The sequence below is a fragment of the Alosa sapidissima genome, chromosome 22, assembly GCF_018492685.1.
Source record: "Alosa sapidissima isolate fAloSap1 chromosome 22, fAloSap1.pri, whole genome shotgun sequence".
NCBI lineage: Eukaryota > Metazoa > Chordata > Actinopteri > Clupeiformes > Clupeidae > Alosa > Alosa sapidissima.
Genome location: NC_055978.1, coordinates 25753185 through 25775482, shown reverse-complemented (window position 1 = coordinate 25775482; position 22298 = coordinate 25753185). Strand labels below are relative to the sequence as shown.

Genomic DNA, 22298 nt, shown 5'->3' with positions numbered 1-22298 from the left:
TTAGTGGGATGGCTTGTGGTTGAGGGGGCTCTGGCAAAGTAGTGAATACTGTTGAGCTGCACGCAGGGAACTGAGCCAGTCACCCAGCTCGGCTCACAGATGCACAGTGACCAGACACGTCGGCTGACCTTTTACTCCAACAGAGGGAGACTGGACACGCTGCTTAATGTGGTCGTGGGCCTGCGCAGCTTGGGGCTCAGTGACTGTGAGGTCTCTCGTTAAGCATCACACGCAGTCTGTGCCACCTCCTCACTGCCGCCCAAGCCTGCCGTGGGTATCTTGGCATCCGTTACTGGCGACTAGCGAGACATTTTTTACGATGAGAGCAAATGACACGGCTAATAGTGCGGAACCGGAGCGGTGCTCATGGAGATATGGAGGCTGATTGCAGCTCTACACCTGAGTGCTCTTCACTGTAACAGGAGCACCTCCATTCCCAGTCTTTTGATGGGCGGCGTGAGAGCGAAACAGGCTCACACACTTGAGCAGAAGTTTAGCTTTAATTCACTACAATGTGGGGAAAGCTTTCAGCTACTTACAATGGGAAGCTAATTAAATCAATAAGCGTGAGGTTGATCCATAAGCACTTGTGGCTCTCGCAGCTGCCTTTGGAAGCTCTTGGTGAGTAAACATGGTGGTTGATGGTGCACGATAAAAGCAGATACAGATGACTGCTTAAATCATAATGTGTGTGTGTGTGTGTGTGTGTGTGTGTGTGTGTGTGTTATGCTCGTCAAACTGTGTTATGGGACCCAGGCACCGTGCTGCACTTCAGGAAAATGTTTCTCTCCGCCAGAAGACCGTTACGCAAGCTCGACATACAGGCTCATTTAAATAAGGGGCAAGGGGCCAGGGAATGACACAGAATCATACTGTCACTTCCCCGGTTTTGCAATGCAAATGTGCTGTCCCCGGTCTCTAGCTGTAATTTCACCAGCGCTCGGGCAAGACAGAATGCTCCCTGAAGGGAACAAATTCATTATCTCGGCGTTGAGATGACACCAAGTTTCTTACAATGGACGGCCTTTCTTTTCCCTTTCTGTGTTCTCCGACGGTACACTGTGCCGTTCCCAACATGAAGTAGATCGCATGGGGTGGAGGACAAGTCTGAATAAAGACTTTCATAATGTGATACACGTCGAGCAACGCCAGGCAGCCCATCCCCTTGTTCTGCATTCACTTCACGCTCTGCAGTTTTCAATTACAGGGGTAATGTACACACTCCACAGAGTCCCCCAGGGGGACGAGCTGAGCCTGGGCAGGTCCCTGGTCCCTGGTCCTGGGGGTTTTGGGCGCTCACCTGCGGCCGAGGCCAGCTGTAGCGGGGTCTCAGCGTAGTTCTCCGCGCCCTCCTGCAGGGCCCCCTCCGCGCTGGCCCGCGCGTCCAGCAGCAGCTGTCGTCATCGTCGCCATACGTGCAAATCGAGCGAGGGAGGTGGTGGTGGTGGTGGTGGGGGGGAAGCAGAAGGGGACACATCTTTATTATGATTGGCAGAATTCGGGGAGCCTAAACCTTAATCTATGAAGGACGTGGCTCTGTTGAAGCTTGACTGGCTTTCTGTCCTATTAACTACAAGCCTCTCTTTCTAATCAGGACAACTGTGAGATTAGATATGGAGTTGTACAGTTGAGTTTGATTATAGCAGAGGTGCCAAATAGAACATCCTCTAGATTTAAGGCTTGTGTCAGAGACGGTTGATAAATTATTAAATGTATATTAAGGATCTTTGCTTGTGTATTGTATCACATGCATATACTGTAATACTAACATAAATCAAATAGTGGCCTTTGGTTTTCAAAATTAAAAATGCTTGAAATACAATACAAAAGTAAAGAAATCAAAAGAGATCAAAGCATATCTTCTAGACTTAGGTATGATAAATTTGCCTCAAATTTGCCTAAAATTGTCCTAGAAAAAACTATATGCATAAACACTGTTGAGTGATCTATACAGTACTTTTAGTCACATTTGAATCTGATCTGAGAGGAGCTCAACTGCCCAACCTTGAGGCGAGAGGGGTTATCCAGACCCAAAAACAAAGGATGCTTTTTTTGGAAACAAGGAAACAATTACTGCGCCTGCCATTTGGTGCCCATAGCACTTCTGAGGTCCCTGGGGTGTCAGGAGACAGACTGTGGCCTGGGCTTGACTGAATGCAGCTGGCCCATAAGCTCTGCATTCCGACGCCCATTAAGATCTATTTGTTTTTTGTTTTTTTTCCCCCCAGCAAGTTCCTCAGAGTAACTTCCAATAACAATGTGAACTTGGGGCAAGTAGTTAGTGGTGGTGGGTGGGGTGGGTGGATAGGTGGATGGGGGATTACATTCATTGTAACTCTATGCCAATATCATAACAGTAATTATTATCATTATGCTGGTCCATAACAATAATAATCAGGGAGAGTGCAAATAAAAAAGTTGTGAAGGCATCAAGTCACGTCGTCACTACCTGCACGACAGGGGCGTGTCCATGTAACACAGCAAATGTGAGTGAAGTCCCCTGCCTGGTTTCGGGGTAAACTGAGGGGTGCTTGTGTACTGTGCTGGGCACCTGGGAAGTCACAGGTTGGAAGTTCAGGGAGAGAAATATTAAGCCATTGAGAAAATAATATATAAGAGAGAAAAGAAAGAGTTGGCTTGAGGAGCCATTCAATTGTGCAGAGGGGGAAAAGGAAGAGTAAGAGGTCAAAAAAAGCAAAATGGAAGAAGGCATGAGTGAACTGAGGGCAAATCAAAAACGAGAGGCTGATAGTGACACCTCTTTAGTTTGTTACTATACCAACACCTGGATGGAGAGAAGCACATTCGAATGCTTCTTCAGTTGTCTGTTAGTATTTGGTTGTTGCAGCTGTTTTTCCCTTGTTCAACCCAGACTGCTCCATTTTTCTGCTCCTAAGTATTTAAGCTCAGGCTGTCCTAATGTTTCTCTACGCTGTGCTACATAAAAGTCGTGGCCTTATCCCACACCCCCGACCCTCTATCAGTGTCAAATGGGCTTTGCAGACAAAACACACACACAGAGAGACACACTGAGAGAGTAAAACAGTGAACTCACACTGCGACTGCAGGAATGACTCATGAGAAAATGCACCAAATGTTCAGAAGACACTGTCAACCTATTTCTTCTTTTTATGTTAAGTAGATACTATATTAAATTTACACAAAATAAACATATCTGTATCTACGAAATATATCAGCCATAATGTATATGGCTGTAGTGTCTTCCATTAGAATACATGTCTGAAGACAACAAATGTGGAAATTTGGTAATACAGTATGTCACAGTGAAATCAGTCATTTGAACCTACACCATCAATAGCCATTGGACTGGCTGAGGAGTTTCAAACTATATTCTAAGGGGCCGTTTATACGAGGACGATTGCGAAGGAAGACGACAAAATATTTTATCATAAGGGCCTTTCGTTTACACGGCGACCCCGCCATCGGGGCTTGAAGACGCAAAAATCTGAAGACTCCTTCCAGAGTGTGGAGTTTTGAAGACGACCCGGGTTGCGTCTCCGTCTAAACGGCTAAACCAAAGATCCTTGATTACCTCTCTGGCTAAACGGTCAAATTAGAATGTCTGCGCGTGACGTACCGGGGTTCTATCACACCACCACCCAGCGGTCTAGAATGCATATCCAATCGAATATCACATACTCTTGCGTCTTCATATAAACAAAGATTTCCCCCTGAGAATGCTCGTCTAAACGCAAATAAAAAAATGAAGATGCGACGCCACTTCTGCGTCTTCTCTTTTCATCGTCACCGTATAAACGTAGCCTAATAGTCCCTTTACAATCCCTACACTGTTGTCTCCAGACAGGATTATATGACATGTCATTTTGTTTCCACAAAATAGTGTACATGTATAGATTTTACGTACAGTAAATGGAAACCTGAATATGTTTGAACTGATTTGATTTAAAGAGTAACACTGAACGTTTTGGTTTGTCTGGAGTCCATACCCCAAATATTTGGTGCTTTATGTCAGTGTTCATGTCTGCACAGATAGCATGACTACACATGGATGCACATGGCAAGCAAAACCATCTAATACAGTGACAACAAGTTTGGGGAGAAAGCCATGAAACGTCATGAAACACTGTTTTGGAAACTGGAATTGTACCAGTGCTGTTACTTTTCCATTGCTGTGATCTGACACACTTTATATAATAAATATATAGAGTGTGTCATGGCACTAGTCTCTTGAATTTATATTTTGCATTCTGAATATTCGGAAATATTTGAAGTTTCTGATCAATAGAGTGGATTTACTCTAAGTGCAGTAAGTTGAGCAAAAGACACTGAATATATAAGCACAACACTGGGACAAGTCCTGAGTTTCATGGATCTGACCCCAAGTATGGCATTACGCAAAGTGCACCTTCACAAATCCCACGATAGATGCTGTCTTTGCAACAAAACATCATACATCACCCACTACATCAAGAATGTTTTCTTAAATGCAAACTGTTATATTTGTATCAGAGGACACACATCTCACGTAAGGCAAGAGACCAAACAAAAACAAAAAAACATGTGCTGGTGTGGGTTAGTTAGTGACCTTCCACAGTGATGACACAATCTGTAATTACTGTAGTTCTTTACACTGACACATTACAGGACAAACACACACACACACACACACACGTTGAGCACACGGACAGTAGCAGCCCTTAATTCCTACGACAGACTACGTGCAAGCCCCCGCTCTTCTCCGTCCGATGCACTGACCTGGCTGTTGATGTCGGCTCCAGCGTCCAGCAACATTTGCACCATGGCCTCGTCCCCGCGCACACAAGCATACATGAGTGGGGTCATTCCCTGGGGACAGGCAGACACAGGACTCGTTGCATGGAGGTCCAAAGGAGTCACCTTAAAAGAGAACCCCTCTCCTTCGGCCAGAAGGAGGAACCTGGCAGAACCTAGTTTTTCATATTGCATTTGGACTAGCCATGTTTGAGGTGTGAACTGTGTTCATGTTCTTGAACTTGCCGATCTTTACATGGTGATTACAATCTAGAAATGCGTTGGTCCTTTTAAGCTTTCCATAAACCATATTGAATTGCAATTAATGTTGTACTATATGTAAATGCAGGAAAAATCAGCCAACAAATTTCAGCAAACCTATGAAATGTAAGGGGTTAACAGAGGTGTGAGAGAGTTGCTAAAAATAAAGCATGGTAAAAAATAATAATGTGGCTGAAATAACACTTGGAAGAATGATGAGAAAAATGGTGAAAAATCTTGCAATCCATTTAGTAGATAATGCAGATCAGATCATTATATTTCACTGCCTAAATCGAGGGCAACCACATAATTCAATTTTAGTGATATTAAGGAAAACACAGATAACACATGTTAAATTGATGGTAGGTTTATCTGATTTGTTCTGGCAATCCTGGAGAACAAGCTCGCGATAAATTCACCACATCACACTCTAACCCAGTGAGGCACTTTAGATTCAGTGCTGCCGATTTGCACACTTCCAATCCATACAAACACATCTTGTCCAAGCGCTGCCCACGCACGAACACTCTCCATATGGTGCAGTCTACAGAGGGCTTGACAATCAACACATGGGGACTTCAATGGAGGGAGAGCACGTCAGGAAGAGTGGGGCAAACAGCAGGTACAGGAAGGTTTCAAAAAAGAAAACACAGTTGTCTGGGCTTAGGTCCACATTCTTGTTTCACTTACCGCATGCCTGAGCGTACTTAGTACGTTTGAACGTAAATATGAATGTGAGGTCGGTTTAGTTGATAGAGTACAGTGGTAGAATACCAAATTTAGCAAGGTGATACCAAATATGGGAGTCTTTTTCTTTCATATCGATGCATGTGAGACTGCCGATATACAGTGAGGACATACAAAATGGTAATATTTACAGTAATCTAGAGAGATGACATTCCATCTTTTGCGCACCCACGGTTGAAATGATTGAAGTCTCTGATCAGACCACCTCTCCCTTCAGATGAATGGAGTCCGTTTTGCTGTCATGATATTGAAATGTGGAGCAAGCTCCGTGCACACAAATGATAAGGGGATGCAAATGACACCCAGCTGGGAGCGAACACCAGGCACTCTGACTCCCCCTCACTCACTGAGCCATGGTCCCACTTCTGGTTGTACTACAGGGCCGTGCGAATAGTCACCAGCCACGAGGATGCAACTGGGCAGTGCCCACTGCCCACATATCTCTCTCCTAGAAAAACAAATGTACCTCAGCGCTACTGCGGGTCACATCTAGCGCATCGACGGGAGAGGACCGAATCCAGTGTGAGAGAGAGAAAGTTCACCGGAACGACAAATATGTTGAATTTTAGTAGTTTTTATTATTCAGGTGCCAACATAAGGACTAACGTTTCAGGCCCAAGCACTCTGACGATGACGTGGCACACGTCGAAACGTTAGTCCTTATGTTGGCACCTGAATAATAAAAACTACTAAAATTCAACATCTTTGTCGCTCCGGTGAACTCTCTCTATATCTCTCTCCTGTCACTGAGAATGAATACAATGCAGGGACGGCCAATTCTCCGTGCAGGATGAGCCACTTGCTTTTGCAGCAGGAGCACTCAGGAGAGACTGGACAGCAATAGCTCTTGTAAGAGCGGCCCCTCTGCGTCATCAGCGTAATTGAGTGTAATTCCACAGCTGGGGCCAAGGAGAGGGAGATGCAGGAGTGCTCGACTAGCCAGGTCATGTATCAGGGTACACATGCAATTGTGAGAGAGGGAGGGAGAGAGAGAGAGAGAGAGAGAGAGAGATGATGGGCCTGCACAAACAGATTTGGGTCTGTTTCCATAAAGCCCATAGAGCCCCTTCAGGCCTTTCCTGTTTGAACCTAAACAGACTGGCTCCTGAATTCAGTGGAAAAACAGATATAGGGACATACGCTGCTGCATTGAGCTACGCGTGAACAAAGCCAATCTGTCCACTTTTAAAGATCCTACTGTAGATGGGTCATTGGGGGTGATGTCCATCAGACACAGACGAATCTTCACACTTTTGGCATGTTGAGCAAGACACGGTCTCAAACATGACGTTAACAATGACTGATATCATGACAGGGGCAATTCATGTCTGTCAATAGCTTTACTTGTATAATGCATTATGGTGTCACCATTTGCCACAGTATATTGAAAAGAGGACAGAGCACATTCATTCAGTGCACTCTGGTGACATGCTACTGTGGGGTTGTTTGTGATGATGTGGATTCTTCCAATCTGGACACCCCTTTGGCTGCTGGTCACTCAAGAGTGTGCCTAAGTGAGTCCCTCCACAAAAAGCATCTTATCTAGATGCAAATGTGACATTCAGATAAAAATATACAATTCTCTTTGATTACCTTTGTCGCTCCTCATGAAGGATATTTAAAAACACAGGTCATCACTTTTAAAAGTCAAACTATATTGCCTAAAACAAAAAGGTGTGCAAAATTGTGTGTGTGTGTGTGTGTGTATTTGTTTATTTCATACTGTGTGGTATATGTACAGAGAGAGAGAGAGACAGTGAAAGAAAAAGAGAAAGAGAGAGAGAGAAAGGTGTATTCGTATGTGTACTGTATGTGGGTTTGTGTGTATGAATGTGTGCGCACGTGCGTGCGTGTGTGTGCGTGTGTGCTTGTGTGCTTGTGTGTGTGTATGTACGTGCACGCGCACACGTTTGTCCATTCTCTCTGACCTGCTCACTCATACTGTTGATACCGTCGGGCCCAAGCAGGTTCACTGCCTGCTTGACCAGGTCTGTCCTGCCGCAGTTGAGCATTCGGAACCCCAGATCCTGGAGGAACTTGGCCTCCGTGGAGGCAGCGTCCAGCTTCCTGGTTGCGCAGAAGCAGTCGTCCGCTCTGTGGGGAAAAACAAAAACAAAAACAAAAACAATCCCCCACCACCACCCCCCCCAAAAAAAAAGACACAAATTAGGACCCCTGCAACACACACTCATCACATCCTAAGCATGCAGGCATTCATGACACCTCTCCAGCTGAGCCGGTCAGATGAAACCTGGCTGGACGGCTGGCTCTCCGAGTGCTCAGCAGTCATTTCACACTGCTGCCACAATGGGTGCAATTTCCTGCCAGCACTACAGTGCTTAATGCAACGGGGCCATTTGCAAACCATTTCAGTGTACAAATGTGAATAGTCCTCGTCCATTCAGTGTTGATTAGGCGTGTCACGATTTCAGTCTTAAGTCAAAGGTTGGTCAAAATTACATCTCGAAATTACACAACGATGCAGCCACACCCCCAATGTCACGTCCAGCATGCGTACAGTACCAAGAGACCAAAAACACACACACACAAACGTGTTGAACTGTGGCACGTTATCTCCTCTAACTTCAAGCTGCAGCCAGTTAAAAAAAAAAACACATCCACCGAACTCGAAGCCTCGGAGCCTGTATTAATAGTAATTTAATTGAAAAAAGATTGAAAATTTAATCGAATCGTGACTTTAAAATCAAAAATGAAATCTAATCGAGGATTTGTAGAATCGTAAACACCCCTAGTGTTGATCTACGGGTTCATTTGAGAGGAATGCACATATAGAGCTGATGTTGCTTCCATCGGCTACTCTACATTGGATGTCTTATATCATGTTTGCTCACATGAGACTGACAGATCTAATATTGTATTTGTGGATGAGTGCAAATCTAACGGTGAACAAAATCAGGAGCCTGTTTCCATGGTGAATCTGACCTTGGTACTCAGCTATTTGTTGTCGATGATGGTAAGTGCTTAAGATTTCAAACTTTCAATTCCAAGAAATACTTCACTGAAGTGATCCGGGGTTAGGAAATAAAATAATCAAAATCACAGAAAGGACCGGGCAGAATGGGTACAGATAAGTGAGTGTGTGTTTGTTAAAATTGCACCCTTTACGCATCAGAGCAAGGTTGCGTCTGTTCACCCAAGATAATAGAGCAGGAAAATGCCTGCACTAGGCACTAGGCTCTGACTTCGAACCTTGATGTTAGTTCTAGGGTTGAATACATGGTTTAGCAGGATATTACTGTACATTTATCAATGAGAGTGTGTGTGTGTGTGTGTGTGTGTGTGTGTGTGTTTGTTTGTGTATATGTGTGTGTTTGCATTTATGGGTAAATATGTGTAACTCTTTTGAAGCATGCATACAGTATATGGATGTTCATCAGCCTGACATCCAGCGTAATGATACATCAATGTGTGTGTGTGTGTGTGTGTGTGTGTGTATGAGTGTGTGAGAGAGATAGAGAGAGAGAGAGAGTACACATGTGTGCCTACTTCAGTTGCCGGGGTTCACAGTCCACTCCGGGCAGCAGGAGTCGGGCTGCTTGCCGCACGTCGTCACTGTCCACTGAAAAACTCCTGCGGTGTTCAGTGTGAGCCACGGCCACCCGGATCCATTCCATCAGGGGCGGCAGTACCAGGAACGGCCTGCAGAGGGAGACGCAGGGGAGCAAAGACTTCTTATGAGGGTTTTTTTACGGCATGATGCGACACGTCACATTAACACCAAAATTTAAATGACCTTAAACGCCGTGCCATTGCGCAACTACATAGTGCGTGGAAGAGAGGTAGGCTGATGACTTGAAATCAACATCTCAGCACAAGAGGAACGTTATACTGACTGATGGCTTAGCATGATGGGCAAATCAGTGAGGCTGAGAGCAGAGTACCAAAACAACACCGAAAGCAGACTCACACTGCATCCTTTTTAATGACATTTTCAATTACCAGAGAACAGTGTGACCTTTTGAGCTGTTGTTTTGCCATGTCAACTTATTGACAACTAACAGTCTTAACCATTATTAGAATCATTTAGAGGAAATACATAATTTTGAGTAAATTAATAAATGAACTGAAGTGAAAGTGATTATAGGATTATTTGGTTTGGTGATAATTGCATCCTTCAAGGTAGAATTCAGAGAGATTCTGCTGAAATTGACTTTGCTAAATTCCTGTTAATTACCAATGCTAAAAGTGCTTTGCAGATGAAAGCTGGATTTTTTCTTCATGGTCAGAAGGTTCCTCTCCATGTGGATGCCCTGGACGTTGGTGGGCAGATATGTCTCATTATCAGAGACAAGACTGCGGAGGCTTCATGTTGACATTTTCAATTACATAATGCTGAGCTGGTTCAATGCAAACAATCTGGCCGAGCCGTTAAGCTCCACAAATCAGAAACTTCCAGAACAGTTTAAACGCCCCAGGCTCTCCGAGAGCGAAGCAATTAAAACACTGTTGGTGCAGAAATGCATCTCTCTCCACTCAGCTTGGTGAAACTAAAAAAAAACAAAAACAAAAAAAAAAACGTTTCAAATTTAAGACAATTTGGGAAGTCAGAGTCGCCCGGCGCGGCATGTCCTTTCACATGAGCGGCGAGAGCTGGACTCGGTGGTGAGGGACACACCTCCCGTTACCCCTTCCACACAGGCCAGGAAGAATGCCGGCCAGAAATGGGAGAGCTGGCCAAACTAACCGCAGTCCCTTCTCAACCCAACTCCCGGCTGGGTCGTGCGTGTGCGGTTTCTGGGACACACCCTTTAAAGAAACGGCTCACTGGGAGTGAGACCGACTCACTGTCCAAGAGACACATTGGCCCTTCATCTGACTACAGAGCCCAGTGAGGTGGAGAGAGAGAGAGAGAGAGAGAGAGAGAATGGAAAAACACAGATGGTTGATGTCCAAGGTCCACTGCTAGACGTTGATGGCAACCAAATGAGGGGAGTTCCCAGCATAGATGATGATCAACTAAAAACAGGTCTTTTAGTGAGTCCAGTCCTGTCCAGTTTATTGAAACAGTCTAATGGGAATTTTTCCAGGTACTTTTCAGCTAGAGTTATGTGGAAGGCCTTATTAATTCTAACCCACTTTGCTGGAGTAAACAGGTAAATGGCGCCACTACCGTGCAGGTGCATTTCCAGCACAGTCATTCATCGCTACACTTTCCATGTGTGCCACACACTTACATATTCCACAGAACTAAATATCACTGAACCAGCCTACAGTATAATATTATGCACTGACCAAGTCTAGGGCTTCTTTACTTGTCCATTTCACTTGATAATCTGAGGGTAAGATATCGTAACACCTTCAATTATCACCACTTTTGTTCAGAAATTCTAAAACAACATTGTTTTTTAACACTTCAAAATAACATTTGCTAAATGAACCTTACATTTTTCAGTAGCCATAGGTGTGTAGATTTGAACAAAATCTGGTTTGGTTCTTAACGGGAGCATTTACTGCCCGAAATATCCGATTTTGTTTACCACGCTTGGAGTTATTGTGCTGGCCTGATGGGTCGCCTATTTACGCCATTTCAACGGCACATTAACGGTTAGACCGAGAATTCTCGTCATGAAATTAAAATTCCACTGGAGCTCCAAGCGGTTGTGTACACGCAGCCTTACAACACTGTTTACAGCTCTTCGAGTCACAGTAAAATGTCATTTTTGGTACATAGCTAATTTGGATACACCTATGGTGTGGGTGCTTGCGTTTCTTTAGGAGTCCGCCGTCTTGGTTTGTATAGAAATAGATATTAAGTGACACATACAAGCAAGAACGCGGAAATACGGGACCGACGGTAACAGGGGGAGTTCCGATACTGACAGCTCTACAGAACTACAGGTGGATGAGTTGCTTCTTAAAATACATCTGTTCACCCAGGGTCTTCCTGCCCTGAAACAATGAAACAGTGTGCTGGATGACACTAGCTGCACACTGTCCCCTACTTCATATGAGCCATGGTTCTTCTCTCTTCCCCCTTCTCTCTCTCTCTCTCTCTCTCTCTCTCTCTCTCTCTCTCTCTCTCGCTCTCTCTCAGGGGACCTGTGGGATGGACTGTGGTGGCCAACCAGGCTCTCTGACCTGATTCCTAATGCACTCAGAGCACCAAGAGAGGTCAACAAAATGTCAGAGGGGTATTGATGCATGGCCCTGCAAAGTCAACTTCCCCCTATCTCTGTTAGCTTTCACTCATTCATTTGTTCAGTCGCTCACTCCTTAATTAATTTGTTTGTGTATTTGTTTGTTCATTCATAGTGCCCACTCTTCTACCTTGTGCCAAAGTTTCACATTTATATCCTTTTCCTCTTGTCTATTGTAATTATGACACCATATTTTCATCCATCTGTCTTTTATTTTTTCTCTTTGCATCTCTCGTTCCCTGAGCAGCTGAGGGAACCCAGGAACCCAGTGAAGCCCTTCTGTCCCTGCGAGGACCTGGTTAGCATCTGCTGACGCGTCCTTTCACTCAGCGAGTTTGACCCCCTCGCTCTGCTCTCAGAGGTCCTTCAGAAAAGGGGTTTATCACATCTGAGCCGAGGCTTAGACCTCTTTTCTCAACTCCCAAAGGTTCTCTATCTCTCTCTCTCTCTCTCTCTCTCTCTCTCTCTCACACACACACACACACACACACTGTGAGTGTGTCTCTCTCTCTCACTTTCTCTCATACAGAAACACATTCTTTCTCTCTCCCCTCCCACTCTTTATATCTGCTACACACACACACACACACACACACACACACACACACACACACACACACACACACACACACACACACACACACACACACACAGATCATATATTCCATTTGCACTCTCCTTGTCTGTTTTTCTGCTCGCCCACACGAGTGGGTCTGAGTTCAACTTGCACTCTCTCTGGCCCTGACTCTTCCACAGGAGCGCTGCATGCACAGCGTCCTCCAGCCTTGTCTCTGAACAAAGCCCATCCACACCCGTCCACAGCACGCAATCAATTGCACTCTGCACCTGCATCGACTCCTGGCCCACCGACATCCCGTGGGAGGTGTCAGGAAGTGACTGGGCAGTGCATGAGGAGATGGAGGGGTCATTTCAGACAGCATGTATACCTTCTCCAACCCCTTTGCTCTTTGATCTATGGTCACCACCCCCACTTGACCGGAGGATATAGCTGACCCCTGTCGTGCATCCTGCAGTGATGGCACTGGATCTACCTCACAATATCTTCATGAAGACCTTGCAGTGCTTGTGCAGTGTAGTGCGATGTGGGTGTGTGGATGTGTGTGTGTGTGTGTGCGTGCGTGCGTGCGGGTGTGTGTGTGCGTGCGTGTGTGTGTGTGTGTGTGCGTTGCGCCTCACCTCTCCGTGTGCAGGGTGACCTTGGAGGGCTCTACGTTGGGGTTCTCCCACTCTATCTGCGGGCAGTGCATGAAGTAGCAGAGCGTGTAGAGAGCCTCGGGCTCCCAGTGCACCGAGCCGGTGGTGACGACGGCGGTGGCGGGGGCGGGGGCCGCAGCGCGACTCTGGTGCACCGGCGTGCCACTGCTGGGGTTCTTGATGTGGAGTGGCTGGAGGTAGTGCATGGCACGCGACACTAGGTCACCTGGAGAGAGAGAGAGAGAGAGAGAGAGAGAGAGAGAGAGAGAGAAGAGTTAGAGAGAGAGAGAGAGAGAGAGAGAGAGAAGAGTTAGAGAGAGAGAGAGAGAGAGAGAGAGAGAGAGAGAGAGAAGAGTTAGAGAGAGAGAGAGAGAGAGAGAGAGAGAGAGAGAGAGAGAGAGAGAGAGAGAGAGAAGAGTTAGAGAAAATCCATCTGTATGTGTGGGGGCGTTTGTTAAGGGAGCACAGAGTGTGTCTGCATGAAATTGATACTAATAACGAGAGAAGTTGAAAATTGTGTTTCACACACAAACAAGCCCTTTCTCATACGGTTCTTGCTGGCTGACAAAGACATAGACACACACACACACACACACACACACACACACACACACACACACACACAACCTATTAAAGTTTCTGGAGCTTTGATACACTGCATTACAATGTTTTGTGCATTCACAGCACACAGCCACAGGTTCTTATCAACACTTTATCATTCCTCCACTCCTCCCTCATCTCTCCTCCTCTCTCGCTTCTTTGGTGAAGCACTATGGAGTAAGAGGGTTTCAGAGTGAGCACACAGGGCTCCCCATACTCTATTTGTACACAAGCAAGAACTTGCATGAATGAATTGTGATCCAGTATAGTACAATGGAAAACAGTTGGAGATGTACAGTAGGGAGACTCCCACCTTGTCAGTCAAGCACATATGCTAACGAAAGTCATTGATTTCTCTTGCAAACACAATCAGCTACCAACAGAGACACATTCAGATACCAGCAGGACAAACATAACATTTAGGAAGATGCCAGAATGTATATGGATGAGGTCAATTTATTAAATCGAAATTTATTCTAGCTGGGTGATTCACGATAGCTGTAAGGAAAGAAAGGAATAACTATAGTGATTCAATGATTTACACTGCGCTTGGAGATGCTGAGCGCTCTTGGCTGAAGGCGAACATTAAATGGACTGTTTGGGAAATCATTAACAAAGATGGGGAGTTGATGAACAGGAGCGGGGCATGGGGCACACACACTTGGTCATAAAGCAGCAGGAAGCTACAAAGCACTCATTTCATCAGTTCAACCCAATCCTACTGGCAGATGAAAGAGACCAGTAATAACGTTACTGTCATTTCCTCTCTGAAGTGGGTTCTTGTACGTGTGTGTGTGTGTGTGTGTCACTGTTGTTCTCTACACTGCAGTGTGTTGTGACCTGACTGCTGGATGAGGCACCGCTGTGGCAGCAGCTGGCTTCTTTCTCTCCAATCCCCTCTTTCCCTCTCTGTTTCTCTCTCTCTCTCTCTCTCTCTCAGATGGAGAGAGAGAGAGAGAAACAAACAAATCCCCACTGCGCCACAACCACAGAGTAGTAGGTCACACCACAGCATGGCCCATCCCCTCTAGACCTTTCCCTGTCTTCCAGTCAGGAGATGGCTGGCTCCGTCTACACAGCCGTGCTGGATCCAGCCTTAGCTAAAGACCGGAGAGCCAATCCACTGAGCCCATCCACCCTGCTGCTGCTGCTGGTTGCGGTCTGCTGGACACTGTATGGAGGGACTCGCTCTCCCAAGCTGCCCTGAAGAGGGCTAATACTGGCACTCGGGGGCCGCTCAGTGGCAGCGGTGCTAACAATGTGTGACGCAGCCGGGCCGAGCCGGGCGGGGCGGCCAGCGCTGGACCCAGTTCTGCTGCATCTGGAGGGAAATGTCACTGAATCACTGGAATGGGCCCAATCGACACGCATGGCCCCCACCCCACCACCCCTCTCTCTTTCTGTCTCTCTTTTCTCTCTCTCTCACACACACACACACACACACACACACACACACACAATCCAAAACCACTCTTCAGTGACTGGCTACATACATTACAAAACAAAAACACAACAATCTTTTTCCAAAGTTGAAAAGAATAGAAGGATACGCTGTTGTTCTATTCCCCAGATGATGATGCATGGAATATCAGCGCATGATAAACACTCTGGTTTCAAACTCAGTTGAGCACTGATAAATGATGCATATGTTATCAAAGCCTCTGCAAGACTCCTAAAAGCCCACCCTCTTCCAAAGCTAAGGAATTCAAATGTGTCCCAGAATGTGATCAACTGTGGGCACGTGTGGCACTGCTCTCGAGCAAAAGAATTCAGAGCAAATTCCCCAGAATAATATAATAAAGGCCTTCTGTGAAGGAGCTGCTTGGTTTTGATGACTCCCACAACTTCCACCTTCTATTTCTGTGTGTGTGTGTGAGTGTTTGTGTGTGTGGTATGTGTACAAGCGTGTGTCTGTGTGTGTGTGTGTGTGTGTGTGTGTGTGCCTGCTGCCTGCCACAGACAGAGCTCAAATGACATATCCCAGCTAGCCCCATTTACCAAGTTCATTACGGGGCGTCCTTCCCAGCACGCCGCCACCCTGCTTACATAAATCTGCTGTGACACCGTAATGGAGGAGTTCTGCTCTCCCTGAAGAAAGATGTGCTTTTACATATTGCCATCATCATATGCAGGCATGAAAAAGTCATAAGGGGGGGGGGGGGGGGGGGCACATGGGCCACAGTCATGACAGTGAGCTGAACTGAAGGCATGGAAGATGTGTGTGACCTGGGTCTGTTGGGTTTTTATTTCTATGAAATGATTGGTTCCATGCTGCTAAAAATGCTTTTGATGCAGGTATGCCTTTTTATGTGCCTTGCCTTTTTATTTGTCTTCCCTGAGAGAATACCTGTCCTCTCCTACCTTAACACTTCAGCATTCAAAGCAAACAAGTCACTACAATTCACAAAATGTCTTTGTACATTGTGCATAAACATGTTTAAATTGCCTCCGTTTAAATTCACATTTTTAAGCATTAACAATACCATAGGACAGGATATCTTCATTTCTAGCATCACGCTTCAAAAACAATAGGCCTAACGCACTAGTGCTGGGTTTAAGGAAACTGTTCCTGTTCAGAATTGCAAGTGAGTTCTGCCCTCTGAAATAAAACGCTGTGGCGTTAGTAAATAAAGGCCATTCTGTGTGATCCATTATTCGGAAACTGCTCTAATTACCTCCGCATGGGTCTTTCCCAACACTGTTGGCGCCTCGTGGGCAAAAAGCCGGGAGGATAGCCGGCCGGATGATAGGTGCACAATGTGCCCTTTGAATTGGCTAATTGTTCTCGCGGCTGATGCTGGGCCTCGTTCTTCTCTCCCGTACTGTAATTATCCTGGAGCTCTGCTCCCAAATGGCATTCCCGGAGCACTCCGGCATTAATCACCGGGAATGGCTTTTCGAGGCGCGGTACGGCACACCTCCGCTCCCTCCTCTCTCTCTCTAGACGCGACAGTGGCAGGTGCAAGTACGGGGAACGAATGACACGCCCCGCGGAGAATGACGGAACAGTGGCGCCCAAGAGGCCAGCTAGTCAGGAGAGAGCCGATGATAAAGTCATCATTTAAAGGCCCTAAACAGCCTCCGCAGGGACTGTGGTGGAACTCTGCCACCTCTTCTGCAATTATTTGGGTCTTTTTTCTTTCTATTGTTTTCCTTTGCTGTGTTATATAAAATGTTTTTTTTTCTTCTTACTCTATTCAAGATTTAATTACTACAATTAAGCAAATTTCACCAACGTTCTTATTAATTAATATAGAATAAAACACGTGTTTCACATAATAAACATTTCACATTGTAAAGTTGTTATAAATAAGCCTAGAACTTTTCACAGTATGACATAAATATACTGCACCGAATGGCTAAGTGTTGCCATTTACCTGTGTCTACCGTATGAGACAGCACCCCAACCATGATAATGTGTGAGAGATACTCCCTATCAAAGGACACCGTCTCGGGCAAGGGGGAGATGCTGACATTTCCTTGTGCATCACTTCCTGTCTTGATCCCATTGTTGTAGAAGATTGACATGACCCTATCATAAAAACTGGCTGTTACCTTTCCACCTGCTTCCCCCATGAGGTAAACTAATGAGAAGCATCTGGAGAAGAAAGGAGGGCAAAAAGCAGAAGCCGCTCTGTGCTGGAGTCATAATGAAGGTTTTTGGAATGAGTAAAAGGCTGACCTACACTTAATCACCACCCCACTGGTCTCTGGGCTCTCCAGTCCGAGGCTTCAAAGAGTCCCCCATGCATGAAAGACCAGCTATCCCAGAGAGAGCCCATCCACCAGCAAACGTGCCCTTTTCCCCCAAAAAAGCCTTGCCCCACACCCCTGTCTTTGAAGCGCTCGCTCTCTCCTTCCCTACGTCTCGGGTGCTTCACTGTTTCTAGGTTCCTTTACTGGATTTTCTCCCCCCGCAGTTCATTGGCACCCTCTATGTGGAACCAATAGTTGTCAGAGAGACGTCGCTCTGGGATCGACTAGCCCCGTGGCATTAACCTAATCAGCACCTTGCCCACCCTTTGGGTCATCAGAGAGGTTTCCGATTAGTCGATGCTAAAAGGGATCACAGGCTTCTAAGTGGTTGCTTCATTAGTTAGTCATGGCCTATCGACCATTAGCTATGCTTCACTAGCCAGACAATGACTCATTAGGTCGGACTGAGCAATCATTACCAGCACCAAACATCAGCCTGTATTTGGGTGTTTATCAGCAGTGACAGAAAACTCACCTCAGCAAAACATGCCTCTCTTCACCCAGAATACTGACGATGTGTCCCGCGGTCCTGGGAGACAACTAATGGCATCTCACTACTGGAAGCGACGTGACCCCTATCTGTAGCCCCAGCCATTAATGACAAACGACGGAGTCTTAATCATGTTTTATTACCGAGAGCCAGTGGCACAATGACTGTGTCATCGCAGGAAGCATTTATGAGAGGGAATCCATCAGAGGCATCCCCTTTAAAGGTACATTGGCTTCATGTTAATAGCTATCAATCACACTTAACCAGAGATGTACATCTGCAGCCAGGTATCCACACACCTCCATTTAGACTTCTCAGAAAGTCATGGTGAAGCTACCTAAGCTAATGTTTGCTTATTGACTGTTTTTGTTGTTGTTATTGTTGTTGTTTATTCAAAACTGTGTCAGTGAGCTGCCCTGCTGGCTTATTCTGCCCGACATAAATCCATCCTTCGAGTTAAAATTACATTTGCCCTTCACGTCAGCGTTCACATCAGCAAATGCACCTAATCGTGCCGGACACACATGCATGGGCTGCAGGCCTAACCTAAGATTACGGGCTGTGCTGCTAATGAGGCTCTCTGGAGGAAGGCGCCATCATCACTCTTGATTAGGACCACAGAGAGTGTCAAGGGCCTTTCATAACTTATTTATGGCAGTCTGTGTCTGTTCCTACAGTGAAACCTTTGCACCGCTGCCAACAGGAGATTCAGACTATTGAGCTGCAGTTGCTTACTGTACTTTTTTATAGGCTACTTCCTGTCTCAGTGTAAATAAAGGCCATTCTGTGTGATCCATTGTGATGCACTGAGACTTAACTATACCATGTGCACAAAAGGCAATCACATAATCCAATACATGTTCTCATTAGGACTGATTAGGAAGTCTTTGTACATTGGCGTGTGAAGTCCTGTGGGACAGAGCTGTTTTTTTAAGCAATAATTGGCTACTTTTTTCCTCCAGATTAAACCTGAGATGAGAAAAACTGAAAGAAAAGTGCTGTATTTCTCAAAGCTTTTTATTTTTATTTCCCCCCCTCCAAAATGGACTCCCCTTCAATGTCTTTGCTTTTAGGATTGTACAAAGTAGTAATAACTACGGTAAATTTAGAAAAATATTAACAGTTCTTCTGTGCTTTGAACAGTGGGGAGTGTGTGGCTGGCAATTTGCAAAATGGCAGTTGTGAAATAATTAGTTTCCCTGGGTTCTCCTCTGATTGCCTCTTAACAAAACTGTGAAATGTATTTATTTTTCTCAAGCTGCTTTAGAGAGCATCTCTAGTGACTACAAAAGGTGGGGGATTGTGAAAGAAAAAGCAAGAGAGAGAGAGAGAGAGGGAGGTAGGGAGGTAGGAAGGAAGAGAGAGAGAATAATTCATTTTTTGACAGCTGTTAATCAACTACTTAGCTTGGTGAGACAGGAACATTACCTTGCAAAAAAAATCATGTTGTTCACTTCTCTCTTACTGTTGAATAGGATCAAATAGTTATCAAAATCATGATCAAATAGTCAGTAATCGTTGGTCCTGTTCCACAACAGTCAATCACTGCACCAGAAGGTCCTCCAAAATTATGTTCCTCTCCGAATTTAAAAATTCCAGTGAGCACAATGCTCACCAGAGACGGTGAAATGATCTTAATCAGACAATTTCCCCTTTCCTCTCTGCCAAGCAAATTAGTCATGCCCAATATGCTGGCAGTGGGGCATGCTAAGAGCAGCTGTGTGGCATGCAGTTGGAGATGAATCAGCCTCACGCCTGTTAGGAGAGCCACTCTACCCAGCACAGACTGATTCAACTCAAGTCACATACCAGATCATGGACCGAGATCATGGAAATGAAAAATTCCGGAATGCTCACACAACCCTGTCACTTTGTGATGATTTGAAGAAGAAAAAAAAGATCTTTCATTATTATCTTCGTCATGGTATCTCACACTAAGGGCTTTCAAAGGCTTGTTCACAGTTCATGTCAGGGCTTGACCACCAAAGCTGTTTCATATGTGAAGTCAATCCAAAGTAATTTTCGGTTGGAAGGCAAAATCGGTCTTTCATATAAAGAGCAATTGTGGTTCTTAAGCCCGCTGAGCTGCAGGAACTGCGCGGCCTCCCCATTCTTCTATGTTCAACTGGCATTTTCTCAGAAGTGTTCTGACAGCTGACGTATGTATGGATTGATTTTTGATGCTGCCCCTCTTGATTTGCACAGAAAACATAATGGGGATGGAAAACAGAACGAAGTCTGGAAACAATTGTGCTGGAATAACGTAACAATGCCTGTGAAATCTTCACTGTCAGACGGAAATAAATAAACTAGACCGTGGGGAAAACGGCTGGCACGGGGACCTCACTCAATCTGATGTCGACTGAAGTAGCGCCAAAACATGAATAAGACAGATCTCTTAATCTTGAAAGCAAGCGTTAGCATTTCTGTGCTTAAGATGACCAAGCTTTATGGACAACTCTGAGGAGCCAAATAAAGATAAAAGAAAACAATGATGGCATCGAAGTTGGCAGACGGTTCTAATCCATTACCTCTGCATTATAACCTTCATCATCCCTTCCTACACTTCCATTCCACTGAAGCCAAACTGAAGTGCTGGACCTCCAGGTATCACCCAGAGGTATTTAATGGGGTTTGCTCTTCGCTTGAGAGCCGACAGTTTCACTAAATCAAAAACAGCAGACTGAAAAGGACACTTGACAGAAAGTGCTGGAGGGAGACTGAATATCCAGCTCCCCCCCCGCTGGCAAAGAGACGTGTTGTCAGCTGTGTTCTTGTAATTTGGTGGGATTGTGTGAGTGATGTTTATTGATGGGGTACCTCCGTCTCTACTGTGTGCATAAGTATATTCACATATTCACAATCTGTAGTCTCTGGTTGTCTGTAGAGCAGTGCTGCTAAGAAGGAGTGCTGGAAACAAAGGACGAGCGACACACACACACACACGCACGCACGCACGCACGCACGCACACTCTCTCTCTCTCACACACACACAGACACATACACACACACACTCTCAAACTCACTCACACACACACACACACACTCACACACACACACAGCGTTCTTCTCTGAATTGACTGACGTGAGGTCACAACACGACAACATAATAAATTCAGAAAAAAGCTCATTATGTAGCCTTAACCGTCTCCACATATGTGAATTCTACAGTATCTTGTGGGCAGCGATAATAGCGATAACAGTTGGCAGCGATAATAGCAATAACAGTTGGCTAAATAGAACTGAACATACAGCTACATGTGTACAGTCCATCACTGTTAGGGGATTAAGATGGTTTAGGTTTGATTGACCAGCGGGGTCAACAACACAGTCTACAGGTACCGCTCAGGTATCCAGCTGATTTGGCCCTTTATGATTTGGACCCAAAGACATAATCACATAGACATTTATCCCTTTGACTTTATCTGTGTTGTCTGCCTAATCAGACCAGAGGGTTTCCCTAGTAGCAACACATTCTACAGGGGTTGCTCAGGTTACTCATAGATATTCCAGTTAGGGAGGGGTTGACAGACGATGTCACCGTGGAATCATGAGTAATAAGCTGAAATGCTCTCTGGGTTGGGGAGAACGGTAATGTTAGCCATTTGGGGGAGACTGTGAGGAACTGTTGTAGTGCTGACTTGATTAAATGAATGATTTCGTAAAGGCAGAGATTGGCTGGCCCTCTGAAAGAAAGAGTGTGCGGGGGAGATAGTGACAGCATTGGAGATGGTGGAACAGACAGAGATAGATGGAGAGACAAACAGACAGGATGGAGTGAGCGAGGGAGGGAGGGAGGGAGGGAGCAAGGGAGGGAGGGAGGAAGAAATTAACCACCATCACACGTTAACGTCAAGTGTTTGAGCGGACGGAAATGAATGCCGGGTGCCTTGTGGCCTTCTTTCGATTGAGCAAAAATCGGTTTTGCTCGGGCCTGTCTATTGTGAAGAATCGAGGGGACTCAGGCCAGGCTTGATGTGGAAACATTTCCTGCCAGCCTCCCCCCCAAAAAATAAAAAATACGTAGACTGATGTGCTGGGCTTGACTGATGGATGTGCCTGCTCTGAAGGGCACGTCCCCCCAAGAGACAGGCCCGATAGAGAGGCAGACAGCGAGGCTGAGATAGGAGGGAGTGATGGCCACCGGACTGGCTGCTTCCACCATGTGTGCACAGCGATGCAGTGGAGCCTGGCCGACCACAGGCTTTGATGACGAGTGCATGACTAACTGCTAAACAGTAATGTAAATGGCAACATTTACATATTGGTATTTCACTAATAAACAGGTCAGTCTCCCAGGCCCGTGTGTTACATGTTTC

General features: G+C 45.6%; 1 protein-coding gene across 4 annotated transcripts in view; it reads right to left on the bottom strand.

Moving 5' to 3' along the window:
- Positions 1-22298, bottom strand: part of btbd11a (BTB (POZ) domain containing 11a) — a 120191-nt gene that overhangs the window by 11631 nt on the left and 86262 nt on the right. For 2 of the 4 annotated variants that reach the window (XM_042078731.1, XM_042078732.1), the window contains exons 3-8: positions 13116-13359; positions 9268-9420; positions 7689-7854; positions 4738-4827; positions 2450-2551; positions 1301-1394 (exon numbers count right to left, since the gene is read on the bottom strand). In XM_042078731.1, the coding sequence (XP_041934665.1) occupies positions 1301-1394; positions 2450-2551; positions 4738-4827; positions 7689-7854; positions 9268-9420; positions 13116-13359 (849 nt within the window). Of the gene's footprint in view, positions 1-1300; positions 1395-2449; positions 2552-4737; positions 4828-7688; positions 7855-9267; positions 9421-13115; positions 13360-16408; positions 16656-22298 lie in introns of those variants that run through there. The other 2 variants (XM_042078734.1, XM_042078733.1) reach the window with 2 other exon arrangements.